Source organism: Anoplopoma fimbria, chromosome 19, assembly GCF_027596085.1.
Source record: "Anoplopoma fimbria isolate UVic2021 breed Golden Eagle Sablefish chromosome 19, Afim_UVic_2022, whole genome shotgun sequence".
Lineage (NCBI taxonomy): Eukaryota > Metazoa > Chordata > Actinopteri > Perciformes > Anoplopomatidae > Anoplopoma > Anoplopoma fimbria.
Window position 1 is genome coordinate 9,116,823 of NC_072467.1, and position 19,538 is coordinate 9,136,360.

Sequence of the window (19,538 nt, forward strand, 5' to 3'; positions counted from 1 at the left end):
CTGTAGGCAACAGCAAATAAGAAATGTATTTGATGTCGCAGTGATACAGTAGCGGTAAAAAAAAGATGCCCTTGCACACGTCAGACGAGCTGAGCAGAGTACTGTAAGTTCTTTTCTTCCCGTCTATTCCCCCTGCAGCGGGCCGCTCTCACAACACTGAGGTAATCTCATCTTGGATCTGAGAGATCAGGATCTGGGACAGCACGATGCCTGCAATCTAGAGGACAGTAGCAGCCACTTTAGATTACAGAACAGACTCTCTGTTACTGTACAGCCTATGCCGAGCATCTCAAGGTCCTTCTTGCTCATTTGGCACAAGGAGGAACATATTAGATAAGTCAGTTTGGATTGTGTCACTTGGATTTACTGTATAGTCATATTAACTGGATTATAACACTGTATATGTATCACTTCCTATAGAGCTGATCACAAAGTGTTTCTCACAGCCAGAACACACACATTCAGGGGCAAACACAGCTTTTAACAGAGCTCAATAATTAACAGATTTAATTGTGCTATGTTATGAAGACAAATACAGTTAATAGTGTGTAGCTGAGATGTTCAAGACCAAAAGGAGAACTTCGTAATAAAGATTTCCTGAATATTAAAGCAAACTGGAATACTAGTGCAATTGTTTTGACAGGACTCATGGGTAATTCACATGCTTCCCTCTTAACGGAATCTTTGGGGACCCAATCAGCCGGATATGAAAGCGACACAGATCAGGCAAGAGATCCAGTGGCAAAGCTGCAATGCTGTGATAGAATGCAATGTGACAGTAGCTGAATCATTTTGATAAGTAAGTGTACTAATTATTTCGAGGCAGCTTTTGATAAGCGCTAATTTGATTTCATGGCCAATCTAACATTTTGACTTGACTTAATAACAGTACTTAATGTTGTTGTGTTTGAGGTGTGCTGTGCACTGATGCTCAGTGAGTAGGAGGGAATAGTCCGTATGCTTCTGTCTCAGGCACATTAGCATACATTATCACACACAGACTTTTAGCTCGGCTGCACATTAACCTGAGCTTTCGGTCTAGAACAGTGTAATAAATGAATAATGTGCAGTTAAAAATTCATTGTCCCGTTGTGCCTAGTTATTGCTGTCTAGGTTTAACCCATTTTAAATCAGTTCTATCCCAGTGGTCTCACATTAACCCTACACCCTGTTGGTTTCTTTTAGAATAAGAATATCATTAGGTGTTTCTTCCCCCTCTGTGCAACCACAGGGTTATTCAATGTGAGACTATCTGCACTTGTGCAGTGTGTGTGTGTGTGTGTGTGTGTGTGTTACTTAAAGAAAGGTTGAGGGTCCTGACTGATGAAGTGTTGCATGGACTTCTTTTTAGCCCCGTCCAAATACACCATGCAAGTCTGCCTGTGAGGGAGCAGGGCCCGTCAATATGTTGATTGCTACACGCTCAATCCAGTGAGCCTCCAGTAGATGCCCATATTGACTTGTGTGTGTGTGTGTGTGTGTGTGTGTGTGTGTGTGTGTGTGTGTGTGTGTGTGTGTGTGTGGGCTGAGCTTATTTAAGATGTGACTAGGGCCATGTCTCAGCCAGAAATGTCTGAGGTTTGAGGTTACCAATGGGAAATGACTGTTGCCAATTAGTGTGCAGCCTGAATTAAGTCAAGTAAATGTGGGGTTACCTGAGGCAAGGCCAGGCCCAAGGCGAGAGCCCCCAGCAGCAAAAGATGAGACTCGATCCACGTCACTGCTTTGTCCACACAGCCTACAGGGTAGATTGACTTGCTGGCCTCCAGATGGCTCATGGTTTGAACCCCGAAACCGCACATAGTGTTGATCACTGTCTGTATGCGGGATGGACAAAGGCAAAGACAGAGAGACAGAAAAACGTAAAGTTTGAGAGACAGTCTTCAGTCTTACTCTTTATGTCTTGTTTATTAAACCTGAAACACTTTAAATACCGTAGTGTTCAGAAGAAACTCTCATAGGCTGCTATTTCACATCTCTTTGCATTGACAAATATATTCACTATTGTGACAGCCAAGGGAGAGTTCTGCAGATGACTGTTGACTGTAGAGACTTGTGAATAAAGAAGGCGAAACAAAACAGGAAGAGACCGATACAACCATGTCCATTTGATCTGACAAGAAAGACTAATCAGTCCCTGAAGAAGCCATGCAGTTGCAGGCTATGAACAGCAGGATGCAGCACTGCATCAGCTCCTCTACTGTTTAATTAATTGATTTTTCACCCATGTAGAAAAAGGTTGCTGCGATGTCTTTTGCGTGTAGCATGATGTATAATCAATATTTGTGTTATTGAACTACATGAACTCTTTTTATTACCATCATCATTTCAAATAAAAAGGAATTGTCATTGGTGTCTTGTAAGCTGTGCTGCTGTATGTCTGCAGAGGTTAGACAAGCATTTTAAACGTGTCTTTGTGTGAATGCAAATGTATGTATTCATGCATTCATGAGAACAGTATTTACATATATACTGCTTGTGCGCCAGCATGCATCTTTATCTGCACACATTTAATCTGTTATGCATGTGCAGGGGGCCGTGAGTTCTGTGCAGACAAAATGTCATTAAACCTTTATGAAAATAGGCTTTCATTTTGAAATCAATAAATCGACACTGCTTTAAAGGTTGGTCATGATACTGTAGACTGCATATCATACGGCATATCAATACTCTATATTTTGAAGATGAGCATTATTTAACAGTTGGTTAGCTTCAGCTTGGGCTTGATTTTAGAGAATGTACCCCTGATTATTACATTATTCAGAGCTTTTGTTTTGTTACAATTCATCTCATGGAGCTGGATCTTAAATCACTCAAAGTCAAACACCAATCATTCATGAAGTCGCAGATTCTTCACAAGAAAGAAGCTGGTCGGTCATTATCAGACCAGCTCTACATGTGCCGACTTACTTCAACCAAAGAAACGGAAAATGGCGCTAACAGTAGTTTAGACCTGAAGATGTTCACATGTTGATGTCGCCTCCAAGAAATAAATCGACACTTGTCATGTGTGTTTTTTATTGTCAAGAAACTGGATACATTTGAACATTCATAAACAGCTAATGGTATCGTTTGTTGAACTATACTATTACTTTTTAAAAGCCTTTATTTAATGAAATACTATATTATGACTTTGAATATGTATAATATATATTTTTATGGTGTCATGCTATACAGTGATTTTTATTGGAAATTTTAATGTCACACTATAATATGACTTTTGATGGTATACTAAGACTTTTTATGACATGCTATACTATGACATATTATAACATACTATAACTTTTCACGTCATTTTTTGAGTCATTATACAATGAATTTTTATGAGCTACAATACAATAACTTTAAGAATTGTAAGGACATACTATTGTATTACTTTTTTAGGACATTTTTCATAACATACTATAATATGACTTTTGGACACACTATACTGTTTCATAACATACTATAATATGACTTTTGGACACACTATACTGTGACTAATTGCGACATACTATACTATGACATTTTAATGACTTTTTCAACAAACTATATAATTACTTTTTTCAACTAACTGTACTATGATTTTTTTCAACATGCTATTCTATGACTTTTTTATGACCTTTTTGTACATATTATATATTGATGTTATTATGACTTTTTTCAACACGCTATACTATGACCTTTTTATGACTTGGTTCAAAATAATATGCTATGACTTTTTCTCACGTTCTTTCGAAATGTTACATTGCGTTTATTTCTGCCTCATGCTATATGCTACATGGATACTAGAGCACTGCATGTGGTTGACTGGGACGGTTTCCATGGACACGACCCAAATAATTTCACTTGACTTTGTCTAGAAGGCATGGCTCCACGTGCCAGACAGAATAACAACCCCAAGTAAATTACATCTTTTTTCTTCAGGCAAATTAAGCTGGATGACTGTAAGAAGACCTAAAAGTGTTTATGCAAAAGTATAAGCGTGAGTATTAGGGCTAAACAGAATAGTCTGAAGCTTAATTCATAACGTTGACATTCTGATAATTATTATTAATAACATACAGAAACATTGGGTGTAATCACGCATAGCAGTCATTTTGCATTTATTCATTCAGCCTCGAGTTCATGTTAAACCTCTTGGGAGGGAAGGTTATTTTGTTTTGCCACAAACAATCAGTAGTTAGTGACATATCTGTCCCATGCCAGGCCTTGTCATTTTTCATTTCACACAAGCTGTGGTAGTGGCTGCAAGGAGCAATTCACTGTTTTGTATTTTTCACATGAATCAAAGAAATATGATGATTTAAGAGTTGTTGTCTCTTTAAGTCCACTTACAACGACTTGTCTAGCTTCCTTGATCTCATCCATGCTTCTCACCATTTTTCAATCTATATTTTTTATGAATGTAGTAGCCATGCATAAAGATGATGTCCCCAGTCTTAATCCTGCAAAATAATTTCTGCTGACAACTTCTGTCTTTAACAGCTGTCAATGGGCACTACACCAGACTTATTTGAATTATTATTAATTATAAAATATGAGGTCTGGGAGCAGGATAATGTTCTTTGCCTGTTAAAATTGCAGGTAGGTATTACTTCCCCTTCCCTTTAGTTGGCGCGCATGAGCAAATCTTAGTAGCATCCAAATCTCAAAGAAGTGAGATTTGGAAAAGTAACCTACTTTTATTGTCTGTAAATGGCAAAGGTCCAAGTGCAGCCTTACACACTGTGGAGCAAATTCATAAAATGATTGAGCAGCTTTTGCTTCTGCTAAACGTGCATTAATAAGAGAAAAAAACGTGTAATTCTCAAAGCACCACCAAAGGGCAGAATGCACCCCTAACGGCAATGCAAAGTTAATAAAAGCAAAGTTGCTCCTTTGCTATTTGCTTATATTGAAATTAGGTAACATGCATAGGCAACATTTGGTGCAGAATCGGCCCTTTTCTATGCAAATGAGCCTCATTGCAAAAACATTCCAACAGTTGTAATCGACTGTAATATCATTAGAGCAACATTGTTTGGTTACAAATGGTGCGCAATTCATCATGCTGTCAACGACCGCATCCATGCTTTTGATAATTTGATATAGTTTTTAGACAGAGCGCCTTGCTTCACATTACTCTGATACCTCGGCTAAAAAAAATGCTTCTAACAGGCATTCAACCTAATCTGAGTCTTTTTATGTCAGCATTTTAAAGTTTAAATTACTTAACTCTTAGCGGTTTTCAATGAAGCTTTTAGTTATTAATTAGTTTGTCAACACATTGTATATCATGATGCAACAGAAAAAAACACCGACCTCTCCAGGAACAGGAGTGCAGCAGGAGTAAGGCACAGCACAGCGCTCGGAGCTGGGGTTCTCATGTGTACAATTAAAGTACAGGTTCCAAGACCAGTCTGTGTAGTTGTTCCACCCACAACACTTGAACTGAGTAAAAAAAGAGAGACGAAGAGGGAGAGGAGAGCACAGCAGGTTTATATTTAGAACTGTGGTCTTGCTGTGAACTGTACATCCTGCCAGTCTGGGCTTCTCCCGTGGGAAAACCCAGGCTCGCAAGTGTGCCAGTGTGTGCAGATGGAACAAGAATATCACACGAGGAGACCCGTAGAGTACAGGAACTGTATGTAACATGTAACCTCTCATGTGGAAATCCCACACCAAGTCCATATTAACAAACATAAGTCATACAGCTCTGTGGTCTCTTGTTGTGGTTTCCTGGTTAAGTGCTCAGACATATTCAATAAACCACTAGATGTGATCAATTTAAAGACTTTTAGTGTGAAGTGGTTAGCTATACACACACAAGCACAGCCACTCTGGGCTCTGTAAGAGGACTTGACCAGAGCACCTCTTTCTGGATGTAATCCATCAGGTTCTGCAGATCCAGGTCATCTCTGTAGTGCACGATGGCTTTCTTCACAAACTTTCCCAAAGCATCCTGAGTCTAAGAGAGGGGATATGTGGGAGTTAATACACAGAATTAAATCTTTAAAGGTACAACATGAAGTCATTTTGTCCCTTGCTGTTTGTAAACACAGCGTACAAACTTCAGCCCTCCTCTCCAGCTTTACGAGCGAGAGAGGGATACAGTTGTTCAAGCAAGCTGGGGAAAAAAGGGATGGCGGTAGTAAGAACAAAGCTGTGAATCAGAAGAATAAAACTTTATTTCCTGATTGTTTCACGGCAGTTACTTTCTAAATCACAAATAAACACATCCAGACCTCCTCAAAAACCTGCAGGACAGTGCCATATTTTGAATGAATGCAGCCCAAGGCATGTTTTTTTTCCTGCTGTGGCCTGTCTGCTCTCTCTTTGCCTGTCTGTGTGCCTCTCTGTGTATCTGCTCGGTCACATACAGTCTGATAAAGCACCACATAGCACAGACAGGGGAAACAAATACACAAAGAGGCACATAAAAACAACCCGTTCTCCGCCACTCAAGAGTGCCCAATTCCTTGAGCCTCGGTGCGCCATGGGGCGTGACAAAGTGGCGGTGTTTGACCTGTGAATGAGCACTGGCTGCTCAGCCTGCTTATAGGCTAGGGGTTACACACCCATGGGGATATAAAAATGGTCTTTCTGTCACCCAGAAACATCGCTAACATAGCAAAATAATAAGAAAAGACAAAATACAGGCAGAGGGGAGGGTCCCTGTAGATACAGACACCGCCACATACTTGTGGGCAACAAGTCTATGGATTAGTTTTACGTTATTGTAGCATCAAAATCATTCATGCCTTTGAGACCAATACAGAGCACACACGCGGGGTTTACACTGTTTCAGCTGCAGTAGATAATTTGTTGAATTTGCCCATTTGTTAGGAAATTGTCATCAGATCCACTTGAGCTGAATAAACAAAGGACAGATGAAATATAAATGAAATCCATTGATTTGTTTGAATAATCTTTAATGAGATTTCAAACTAGATGTGGTTGATTCAGACATTAAAATTGTGTGTTACTTTGTTTTGTTAGCTTTCAATTGCCCATGATTTTATTAAAATTTAATTTAGCTTTATAATCTTACATATAAATAGTGTTAGAAAATGTATTCAATGCAAATCTCAGTCCTTAAAATTCTCAAAATTCAAAGGAGGGCCATTGTTATACAGACTTGAGTTCAGATGTAATGTATGCTAATAGGAGCACTGTATGCTAATGAGCCACTGAACTTTAAAATTTCATTAGGCCTGGAATGAACTTCTGGAAGCAGTTTGCTGAAGGCTCTGTGAATTGTTCTTGTTATAGCCGGCTATAGAACAGGTTATGTTGATAAATACTCTGAGCTCTATCAAAATAGCCCAAAATCTTTACCCTAAAGTAGTTTTAGTAAATTGTGTTAGTATTTTTATGGCGTTCCCCCGCCCTCATCCTGCACTTCCTCTCTTTCTGTCTCACCACGTGGTGCAGAATGCTTGTGGGCCTAGGTTCCCACCGTCACACCTCCCCATGTCATTAGTGGCAAAGTCTCCTTCAAGGGATCTGTTGAAATGGAACATTTGGTTCCACTTTGAAGTGCCAAAGCATTTGAATCATTTAGCGAGGAAGGATGCTGGGAGGGTTGTTTAACTGCTCTGTTTAGCAGCAGGCAGTCCGAGCACTGACAGGGAACACAAGGGAGAGGAGAGGTATCATCAGGCAGGAGGCACCTCGGCACGCATTGATGTCATAGAACGATGCCAACGCTGGCTCTTGTGATTTGAGTGGAGCCCTAATGGGATGTTACTGTATAGGAGATAAGTTGATGTTGAGCGGGGATCCTTCTCTTCCCTGTAGCCTCCAAATCAATCGCTCAGGTCAAATGTGGTGCTCAGATGGATACATAGGAATGCACAAACATATTCATTCATGCAGTCATTAAGTAGATTATCTGTTCTCATACAGGCACAGGCATTAATATTCAATGATCAGAACAAGGGGTTACACTTGTTATCTGTTAACTATCTGTTAACTATTTTTTCCTTGGTAAATTATGTTTAATTGTTCCTCTTGAGGCTCTACTATACTAATTGCATGCTGTATGCACTGTATACAAATCTCTACAGTGTACTGTTTATGTGTACAGCTGACATCATACACAAGTGGGAAACGATAACCACACAGGATTGAGGCTGCCGCGGTTTTTAGGCCATGATGGATAATATATAGACACTAATATATATACAAGCTGTTAGGGCTAGGGATAGGAAGTGATAAGATCTTATTGATACCAGTGTCATAATCGATTCTGCTTATTCGTTAGATTGTTTATCCATTCCCTTTTTGATGGAAAAAAAAGTAGGTTTACAACAGCTCTCAGCATCAGCGCAGCTGTTTTATCACCTCTAAGTCTGAACACAGTGTAGAATGTCTACCTAATGTCTAACATTCAACGTGTTAAAATAAAGGGATAGGGGCCCCCTCCCTCCCTGCTGGGAGAGAGGGGCCCCCCTATCCCAAACACTATTTCTATGTAATCCAGAAAAGCACCCCTCGCCTGGACATTACCGGGACATTGCTTTTAACATGTTAAATCAAAAGTGAACGCATCCAAAAAGTCTGTGATGGGCTAATCCTTAATATCAGAGCATGCATGTGCATGCACAGCTATCGCAAGTGCAGTAGGTCAAAAATGTTAATGATGTTGAACACTGACAGTATAGATAGTAATTGTAGGCTACCATTCCTGTCTGATTATGTGGCTGATTTTGTTTCTTGACTCGTCTTAAGGTCACTCTTCTTGTTACAAATAGGAGTGATGGTCAAAAATATGAAAATAAGGCCCAATTTTGAATTTAGAATATACTTTATACTTATTTAAGCGAGTGCATTCTGAGAGACTTGGGATGCTTTCCTCTCCTTTCTGGCTGTCTACAAAACAAACCTGACACACACTTTTTCCACTGTAGTACTAGCGCCTTTGTGTTTTTCTTTCTCCGTATGCTGTGTGGCTCTGACATGGACAAGGCATCCCCCCTGTGGCCACAGTGGACCAATCTGTGGGCTCAGATTTTATGCGTTGTTAAGTTTAATACATTGTCGTTTACAAATGCACAGAATGTCCTTAAGCATTGGGTAGAGTACACTAAATCACTGGGGCTCAGGGGTATTCATGGTCTATAGTGGTGTCACTGTGGAAGAGAACTCCAGACCAGATGTGACCTTATAGAGACTTAATATATAAGAATCACTAATCTAGTGCAGAGTGGTCAGATGAGTACCTGATCGGAGTAGAAGAAGCCCAGAACTGCTATGGCCAGCTGAGTGAGGAAGACCAGTGACAGGCTGAAGGAGAACTAGAGTAAGATAAAAAAACATATAAATATTAAAACACAGTTTGACTAGGACAGACTCATAACTGTCAGATTTGTTGTTACACATGATATGTAAAACTTGGCTCTGGATTAAATTTAATTTGAGCTACCATATCGGAAGCAAATCACAACGCCAGTATTAATAATGTGTCTATTACTGTCTTGAGGAGGCGAATGTTCTCTCGGAGGGCTCCGATGCAACCACAGAAAGTGATGAAGAACATGACCACCCCCACCACAATTAGGATGACAGCCGGGTCGATCAGGAACGTGTCCCGTACCGTGTCTGGCAGAAAGACAGGAACAGCCACTGTTTAATAGTCTGCCCTACTCTGTTAGAACATTTACTTATTTTCCTCACTGTTTTTATTTCTATTTTTCAAACCTTTATTCAATCTAGCTAATTAATTCCCTTCCCCTCTCCCTTTTAGCTTTCCCATCCTCCCTTCCTACAGCGGCTGCCTTCATTTTTTTAAAATATTAATGCTCTGTTGTGGATTATGCAGACATAATCACGCGGGTGAGCCCAGGTAAATCCTTCTTTGTTGTCCATCTAATGAATATTGTCAATTAAAATGGGAAAATAATGACACAAGGTAAAATGAGGATAAAGCTCAAATTTGGCAACCCACTACGCCTATCAAGCGATTGCTTTGTCGAGGTTGGCTCAACAGGAGTTCAGCTAAAAGAGGCCACCATCTCACACCAGCACAGCTCAAGAGACTGCAATGAACGGAGAAGGAACAGTTTATCACAGGAATAAATGGACATAAAGTAAATATTTATTAAAAATAATGTTCTTTAGCTGAAACATATGATAATAGACTATTTCTGTAGAATGGGAGAAATGCTACTGTATGCCCCTTAATATGTAAATAGTATGTCATGTATGTACCTGTAGCTTTCTGGACTTGAGCATAGACCCCTATGGCAACAATCAGCAAGGAGAAAACCTGGGAAAAGGAGATAAAATGTAAACCACACTAGGACTTTAAAATTGCACATTGAGCAGATTACTTGTTTTCTCTTTTCTCTTATATCTTCCCCAGATCTGTTTGTGCTTCACATTTTGCAATATCTGGTCATTCTAAATTTGCTGCCAAATTCTGCAATTACTGGAGAACCTAACCTGGCCATTCTTTGGATTCACGCTTCTTATTATAAAAGATAGATCCACCCTCATCTCTATCAATTTATGTGGCTCTGTCACAACGAATACTTGCCAACTCCTCTAAAGCTATTTCTCTAATTTCTCTTTCCCCCTACGACTTCATGTTAACCTAAGCTAACAGTCTCCTGGCTTTAATTCAAATTTAACGTAAACGTAACAGTGGAATCAATCTTTTCAGCTAACTCTGAAAAAACTAAAGGGATCAACATAATTCCCTAAAACTCACACTATTACATAAAAGTTAACCACATCAATCATTCACTGAATTTTCCATTGAAAAATCTAGAAAAATGCACCAGTTATTGACGTGTAATTCTTCTGGGTTATTTTGACGTGTGAAAACTTGCGAGGAAAATATAGTGCCTCCATTGAGTGGTCTTTGTTTTGAACAGACTTTATTTGCACTTCGAACCGGAACAGGTGTGATCAGATTAGCAACGATAAGACTTTTCCTCAGGTGCTGAGTGTGCAGTGCTGTAGTCATGGCAACAGCGTCAGTTTATGTCTTTACCATAGACAGACAGATGGAAGTCAGCAGTGAAGGAAAATAACAAAACATATGGAGCTTGGCTTTAATCATCTGAATTTGGAAAACCACAATGTTGAACAACAAAGTGGAGAAGTATTTTTTTTCTGACAAACTCAGTCCACCTTCAGAATTTAAAAAACAAACTTTCTGCATGAATTTAACTTGTGTTAAAAAATGTTTTCTATAAACCCTCCACGTTTTACTGAGCAGTGTTTAAACCATTGTAGGTGAACAATAGACTATTTCATTATTCAGTGTCATGAGAGAGACACATCAGAGTAGAAAAAAGGCGAAATAGGGTGAGAAAGCGTGAGATTGTGTGTGTGTAAAGAGTCCAGGCCGTCTGAGACCTGCTCTGTGCTCTTGTAAAAAGACAGAAGAAAACATTAAAATAGCTAAAACGATCCTACTCTATAAAATATTGAACACAAAAGAGACTTTGGCTGTCCACAACGTGCATGCATTGGATGAGGGGAAGAATACGGCCTTTTAATGAGGGCTCACAACCGTGAAAGCATACAGGCACAGACCGCCTTGTGTGTCTGTGTCTGTGTGTGCGTGTGCGTGTGTGTGTTTTAGTGTCCTGTAAGTAATGTTGTTGCTTGAGGGAATGATGTAAAGCTGCTGAGGACTTACCAGAACAGACGCTATACAATAAAACAGCAAAAAGGACAGTAGGTGGAATTAGAGATTCCGGTTGATGGCATTGTCAACACTTATTTCCTTCTGTTCCTTGATTGTTTTTCTCACCTTGAATAACAATCTGCATGGCTTTTATTTCTAGCCTCCAGATTCACAGTCACCTGATCACTGATTGTCTATGTGTCAGCGTGAGTGTTTGTACACTGCCTGTTAAAACATGGATTGTTATGTGTCTGTATGAAAAGCCTGAATTGGATCTCTGGAGGTCATGAGTATCCATGGGCCATGCCATATTTTTTTCGTCTTTTTTTGCTATGAAAGAGGCGCAATCTTTATTTGGCAGCCTTTCACGTCCAGTCCTATTTATTTTTTCTGTGCTCTGGGGAAGTAAATTGTTATTTTGAAATTGTTTTATCTCCCTCACAATTTTTTGAAACAATAATCCGACTTGACAAGACAATAGCTGACAAAACACAAGACATCGATGATGCACATTTTCATTTCAGCAGTATTTTCAAGATTTTTGAAAGCACAGTTTGTCTGTTTGTTTTTTTAAAGTATATCCTCTTTTGTGTGGGAGTGTTTGCACCTGCAGCTTCGTTTGTCAGTTTGCCACTGTGTGTGTTTATGTGAATACGGGTGGCAGCATGCATTTGCAACATCACACACACACACACACACACACACACACACACACACACACACACACACACACACACACACACACACACACACACACACACACACACACACACACACACACACACACACACACACACACACAGTGAATGTATTCCAGCTCTGTTTTTAGGCTTTTCAAAGGGATGAATCAGGCTTCTCCCGGTGGATTGTGTGCGGAGGTGAAAGCCAGCTGAACTGAGTCGTGAGGATGCGGGGACAAAGACCTGATGGATTAGGGCTGCAGTGTTCACTTCTGAGCCCGTGTCTGATAAACAAAGTCAACGCGGGCCGGGCTGTGTGGCTGCAGTTACTGCTGATTTGCTCTAAACACAGTCAGAGTGCGCTACAGTGTTTAGCCCCTCGCTGTGTTTGTGTAGGATTGGATGGGGATATAACGGAGGTGTAGGGACTCCGTAGAGCTACAGATGTGATCCGGGCGCTTGAAGTAGTAATGTGGTAGGAAAGTGAGGGAGTCAGATAGAGTCTAAAGTGTGTGTCTGTTTATGGGAACGCAGCTTCTGTTGAGAGGCAAAGGGTCTGATGGGAGGTTTAATGGCTGCAGCAAAACGTCTTCTAATCATTTCTCTTTTTTTAACAATCCCAGTTGGCTCCTGGCCTCTCAGTTACACTAACAACCAGCAGTGGAGTTTGTATAACTTGAGACTTTGTACTTGTATTGTATATCTGATGTACCCTGAAGCCCTGTCACATGAACCAAAGGTGCTCATTTGAGTTTATTTTAAGATGGAAGTTATTAAACACTGTCTAGTACAGGAAAGTGGATATTGTGTGGACACAAAATGTTTCAAAACGTCAATGATTAGGTTTGTTTGGCTGCATCTGTATTAATCGACTCTTGAGTTTGATTGTTAGATAAAAGGAATGGAAAACCATTTAAATTTTTTTACTTTTTATCTGTTACCGTTAGTCTTTTCAAACATTTGTCCTATACTTTCTTTTTCAATAATGTATACATTGCTTTTAACTTACTATTCTTAGAATTGATTCATTACTTTTGGCTAAATTTCAACTATTTATGCAATTATGGATTATGTTTATTTCAAGCAGTGTATTAATATGTATTGGAAAAATGCTTAAAATAAATATTTATCTATTTCAACCTGTTATCCATTCATTTTAGCTAACTGTTTATAGCTTAATTCCACTTGCTTGCTAAATATATATTTTAGTAACTCCACATTCTCTCCACATACTCTCTGGCAACTGCAGAAGTACCCCCTGGGGTACAAGAGCCTTTGGTTGTGTATATATGCTGAATAAAATGGACTCCAATTGTGGGCAGTAATGTTGCGAGACATGCAACCTACACTACATTCAACAATGGCTTTCAAGTAACAGCATGTGACAGAAAATACAATTATATAGAAACACTCAGATACAGACTACCAGGCTTACACAGCTGCCAAATATTTTGTAGTTCAGTTTGAGTCAATGCTCATCTGATTTGACAAGAATACACCACTCAACATTTGCCACACTGATGTATGAGCAATCTCAGTGTCCATATATAACTGGAGTAAACTTAAAATAGGTAGCAGCGGGGTGGCTGGGTGCTCCTGCTGTTTGCAGCTACGGGTACTTTCTGAATTACATTAGGTCATGTATTATTTACAAACTCTTTTTCATTTGCCTGTTTTAATTTGGCCTCCTTTTCTAACAGACTCTTTTGGAAAGCTACAACTCCCTGATAGCTGGTGATTTGCGTGCTCACAAATATTGAGAATATATGGCGTTCCGGGACCCCATAACAGCTGTGTTTTTGTCAGTACTAATCCTTCAACGGCACAACTCTACTCACCCAAAATAAGAAGCTGAAGAAGAAGAGAAAATATCTAATCCAGGGGTTTACGAAGGAGAACGTCTCGGCTCGGTTCAGATTATGTTTCCTGTCCATTGTTTGTTGGTGTTTCTACAGCCACTACATTGAGATTAACTTCAAAACTGTACTCAGATCGAGCCCCACCCTGCAGAGACTCAGCCACCATGTGAATCTGTGGGGAGGGGTGGTTTGCCGACTGATGGGGTGTCATGCTGGCTAAAAAAGGGGGCATGGGGTTGTGACGCTGCCCTGCCATGCTGGTAGGGCCCAGAACTGTCTATGTAGACAGGAAGATCAGATTACACAAAAAATATCTCTGGCTGACTGCAGCTGAATGGTTTAGGAGCGTTGGAGTATTGCCAGCCTGCTGCTAGATTTTAGACCTTCTTTCACCTCCATGCACTCTATCTGTCTTGTTTTCTTTGTTAATTCAAAGTTCTTAGATCCTGTATAAAAGGCCTACAAGCATAATGCCCACTTGTTTCAATATTATTGCTTACTGCCCCAGAAAGGCTTGTGTTCTAGTTCCGAAATGACAGCCTCAAAGACAGATGCTCTTATGCAAAGACTAGAGTAGAATCAGAGTTGACAAAGGCTGGACAATAACATCTCATGTAGTTAAATTACATTAGGCAGATTGTTCTGATGTTTCCGCTGTGCTTTGTCGGTTTGTGCTTGAGAGTGAGTCTGTTGAATTTCAGCCAAACCTCACTCAAATGAATCAATGAGCAAAGATGTCATGCCACCATCTGTAATGAGATTTAGATGTTAAAAGTAAATTGATAATCGACCGGCATGGATCATCTGTCGGACTGAGGAGAGATTATCTGAGGACAGAGATATAAAAAGTTTATGTGAAAGTATGAAGGAGACACTACTGGCTACTGGCTCTCTTCTAACTACAGCTCAAAACTCATAAATGTAATCTGAACTGTCCTTGGAAATAGGAATACAATATGTGAATACCTAATCACGTTTTTTTATAATCATTACATCAGATGTCTCCTGTGGACTGACTGAAGGACATGAGGTCCCTCAGGTAGCTCAGTAAATTGCTGGAACTACGTGAAGTCTAAATTACATTGATCTCTCTTTTTCAGACTGGATACAACTCAGTTTTTAGTCCCACAGACACAAGTTTGCCCTTACTTATGCTACATTTTGCTTTACCTTTTGTATTTTTAAACAGAATTAATCAACTTCATTTCCAGTGTTTCTTGCCAAGAGTTAGATGTTAGGAATGATACCGCTGTCATGTCTGTACATGGAGCTACTGCCAGCACCTGGTTGGTTTAGCTCAGCTTAAAGACAGGATCTTGAGTGGAAAGCAAAGTGTAAAAAAATGTCATATTGTAGTTTTACAGGGTTAACATGACAGCACAGAATGCCTCTATTATAGAACCATGTTTGCATGAATTAAACAAAATAAATACAACCTGTTAATTGGTGAGCTTCAGAGGTGCAAGTAGGCAGAATTATTTTTAAAATCTTTGGACAGAGCCAGGCTAGCTGTTTTAAGTTTTTGGGCTAAGCTAACCACCTGCAAAACTATAACTTAATATTTACCGTAAAAATATGAGTGGTATCAATCTTTACATTTACGTCTTAGCAAGAAAGCAAACATGCCTATTTACCTAAATGTTGAATGATACCTTTAAAAAAACAACAGCTTTTTACAAGCTCATGCTTGTACACTATTAAGCTACTGCTAGCAGCTGTTTGGCTTAGCTTAGCATAAATACAATGGGAAGTCAAGGTCTCAAAATAACAGATTGGGATTTTAAAGGGGGCTAACTTCACCAAGCTAAGGAAAGTCTGGTACACCCCGTCCCTGTAAAACCAAAACGTTACACAAAAATATAATGAATATAACATATTTTTATATTAAGTTTAGCTAACCTTACCGAATGATAGCTGTAGCTTCATGTTTACCCTACAGACATGGGAGTGGAATCAATATTCTTATTAAACTCTCAACAAGGAAGCAAATAAACATATTTACCCACAGCTTTTTCCCTTAATTCCAAAATTAATTTAACTTAATTACATTTATTACAATATTGGAAAATTGTACTTCAGACAGGACATTCAATTATATATTTTCAGCTAGCTAAAGTTTCAAAGAAGAACAATCAGTTTGAAGCTACAGTAAGCCTACAGCAGCATTAGTCATGATGTTTTTGCATGTGGAGTCGTGTCAAAGCTGAAAGCCTTCTGCCATGCAGTTAAAAGAGATAGCATGTTCACTCTGGGAAACACGACAGATTGAGAACAGATAGCAGCAGAAACAACCTGCAGAAATCGGGTCCGCTACAGGTTAACAACCTGAATAATGCTGTGCGGGGACAGACTAAACTGTCATATCAAAACAAAAGCCTTCCCAATTCAGGTTAATGTAATGAGTTCTGCTGAGGGTGAGGGAAAAAAAAAAGTGAAATGCTGTAATAACAAATCCATGGTTGATTCTGTTTACTTTATTTCAGTACATGTTACTCATACAAAATAATCTGTACAAAGGCTAAAATAGGTCATATTTTTGCATAGAAGGAACAGTGATGTAAAACAGAAAGCCAGGATGGAATGGCACAATAAATTCCACTAGCACACATGGGCCAGATAACAATTAGGTTAAAAAAGGGATAGAGCTCCGTACAAAAATACTCTGCTGCTCACTCCGTGCTGTAGAAGCGAGAGACAAATTGGCTAGGGTTCCCACTTTCATCATCTCCCTTTTGTTCTTGACAAAAAAAAAACTCTGCTCAACTGGCTGACTACCATTAGCTCATCTCAGTGTCTTTAGGACAACAGTCCCTCAGGTTATGTCATTCTTTTTTTTAAAAAGAGGCCATTTTAAGGCGGCAATGCCACTCGCTTTCATTTAATACACCATGGGATCTGCTGTGACACCACTTCACTTTGCTCTTCAAGCCAAGTCCTGTCTTCCAACCCCCACCAAAATCAGCATCAAACACTGTTTAAATGCTGCCTGAATAATTGACAGTGACATAAAAAGGGAATACATCAGGAGCATCGAGTCATTAAACATGAAAGGCAATGAGCGTACGGTATCGTGGGATTTTGTGACACTCTTTCCTTTATTTAAAAAATAGTTGATTTAGAGAATAAAGAGAAGGTAGTGCACCACCTAGTATAGATATTCAGAGTGCTTTCACATGTAGCAGAAAACTCCACAGGACAAGGCTGGCAGGTATCAGATAGTGCCACCCAGCAGAACACAACATCAAACACACCATTTCCAGAGCATACATTTCCACAGCTCAAATATTCAGCTGTAGCACAGGAGAAGGATTAGGCAGAGATTACAGAAATAATATGTCGGAGGTGGCAAATAAAAATAAAAATAAAAATAAAATAGCTTCTAGGTCTCAAAATTCTTCACAGCAGACAAAACCCAATTACTGCATGTGCATTCTTCCTTTACCAGCGCTGTGGCTTACTGGGAGTGCTTCCATGGATAAGAGGGAATACTTTATACTCCTTCCAATCAAAAAAATAAAAAGCTCGCACGGAAAAATGTGTTTTACTACAAGATGCAAATAAAATATGAAAACCATACTGACAAAAACACAAATTTACATCAAATTGACACTGCTCCTTCACTTCACAGAGGCAGAAAAACTATCAAACATGAGAGGACGAACATCATATGGCTGGAAGGTATGTCTGTAAATGAGCACAAAATATTATGGGTTGTTAGGCAGTTCACATGGCAATTAAACTGTCAATGTGATTACAAGAGGTAAAGTATAACAGTAAGTTACATCAGTTGTAAAATTAGCATATTTACATCCGGGGGCTAACATACAGGGCTGATATACTGTAGTGACATGAGCTCTGTGTTGTACAGTGTCATCTAATAGATCATGCTCTAGAAATACATAATGGGTCTTACACTGGCAGTTTTTAAAAGACATACTGCAGATTGTGCCAGCATGTCCTAATTTAATTTTACTAGGTCTTAATACAGAGAACGGAGACAAGCGTGCAGTATGTCTCTTGTGGGCTTCACCCGATACTATATGCCAAATTTTCCCTCTCTATCAATTCTGACTTAATTGCTTTAACTGCCTGTAGAAGTGTTAAGACAGAAAGGCGTTTTTGCACCTTGTGGAGGAACATCGCAAAGACTAATCCTCTAAGAAACAAATGCTTAATGGTGCGATGTTCTCACAATGAGAGACTAGGAGCCTCTGTCATGAATGAAAAAAAAAAAAAAATCCATTCAAAACAGCCTACAACAAGAAAAAACAACAGTATATCGTATAAAAACAAACATTAAAACAGCGACACCCAATGTACAAAAATAACCTAATTAATCTGCTTTTGTTAAAACGCCGTTCATCCTTGCATTCTACAAATACGAAAGGAACATTTTCTCTGACGAAACCATGAAATCTAGGTGACAGTGGCAGAGCTGAAGGGGAGTTCACATGGAGGAGAAAATGTCAGAATGTCAGCAGTCGGATCAGTTGGGGGCAAAGAGTTTGCAAGCTTGCACTCTGAAGCATTACGTCAGATTTTGCTTTATTTCACTCCAGTCTCACATTTTCTGTGACATCCGAGTTTAAACACTTCTCCACCCAATCCAAGACGAAGCACCACAACAAAATATTGATCTTGTTTTTTTTGTTCTTAACTTGCCTGCGGTTAGGGTAACAATGCAGTCTGATTTACAGAACTACATGCAGCTATTACTCCTATAACCATTCCCGGGTGCAGGATACCTCACAGCTGCTTCGAGGGGTCTTAAGAGCACAGCTGTATTTCCACAGTGTCAGTGCTGCCAGCTACTGTATATGTAGCGCTGGGTGTCTGCAGAGCCAGGCAGTAAATAAGAGATGTGTGGAGAGTTTGTGGAGGCAGCCAAGCAGAGGAGATGTGACCACTCGTGCCTGCGCTGTACATCAGCAGCTGTCATGTTCCCCCGTGGACACAACAAGAAGAGTTGGAGCATATGGGGGCAGGCAGTGAATCACAGCCAGCAGGGTCGCTGCACATAACAGCCCAAATCTGTTATTTCCTGAAGCACGGACCTCTTCCTAAAACTGTGTCACTCAGATAAAGTCATTATCAAACCAGTAAAAAAAAAAAGAATTACTTCAGGTGATACTTGGAGGAATACAGGCTTACAGACTGGAAGAGGGTCCTATGAGTGAATCTAGGTGGGTAATGCTGTACCACTTCTTAGCCGGTGTAACAAGTTCCAAGGCTTAGTCCAAAGCAAAAAACTCTCCTGTCAAAAATGACCTTGGATGCAATTTAGAGCACAGACACTTCTGGTCGCAAGGATTTCTGTCCTCGGTTTCCAACAGCCAACGATCACCTGTCCTCTCCTGATAATTCTAGTTTTAATACGACCTAGGTCTTATTGTGGTC

General features: G+C 39.7%; 1 protein-coding gene across 1 annotated transcript; it reads right to left on the bottom strand.

Moving 5' to 3' along the window:
- Positions 1-131: 131 nt before the first annotated feature.
- On the bottom strand, positions 132-14,216 carry tspan33b (tetraspanin 33b). The gene is made up of 8 exons (XM_054620023.1): positions 14,121-14,216; positions 10,174-10,231; positions 9,437-9,564; positions 9,186-9,260; positions 5,834-5,929; positions 5,284-5,412; positions 1,656-1,817; positions 132-217 (listed from the first exon to the last, which is right to left on the bottom strand). Exons 1-8 carry the CDS (start codon positions 14,214-14,216, stop codon positions 149-151), a joined length of 813 nt encoding a protein of 270 aa, XP_054475998.1. The 3' UTR covers positions 132-148.
- Positions 14,217-19,538: the final 5,322 nt, after the last annotated feature.

Excerpts from the sequence above, each read along its gene's own strand:
- tspan33b (XM_054620023.1), bottom strand. The coding sequence starts at position 14,216 with ATGGACAGGAAACATAATCTGAACCGAGCCGAGACGTTCTCCTTCGTA. Across the intron at positions 9,565-10,173 it reads TCAAGTCCAGAAAGCTACAG|ACACGGTACGGGACACGTTC; the intron begins GTACATACATGA and ends TCTTTCTGCCAG. Across the intron at positions 5,930-9,185 it reads GCTTCTTCTACTCCGATCAG|ACTCAGGATGCTTTGGGAAA; the intron begins GTACTCATCTGA and ends CCCCTCTCTTAG.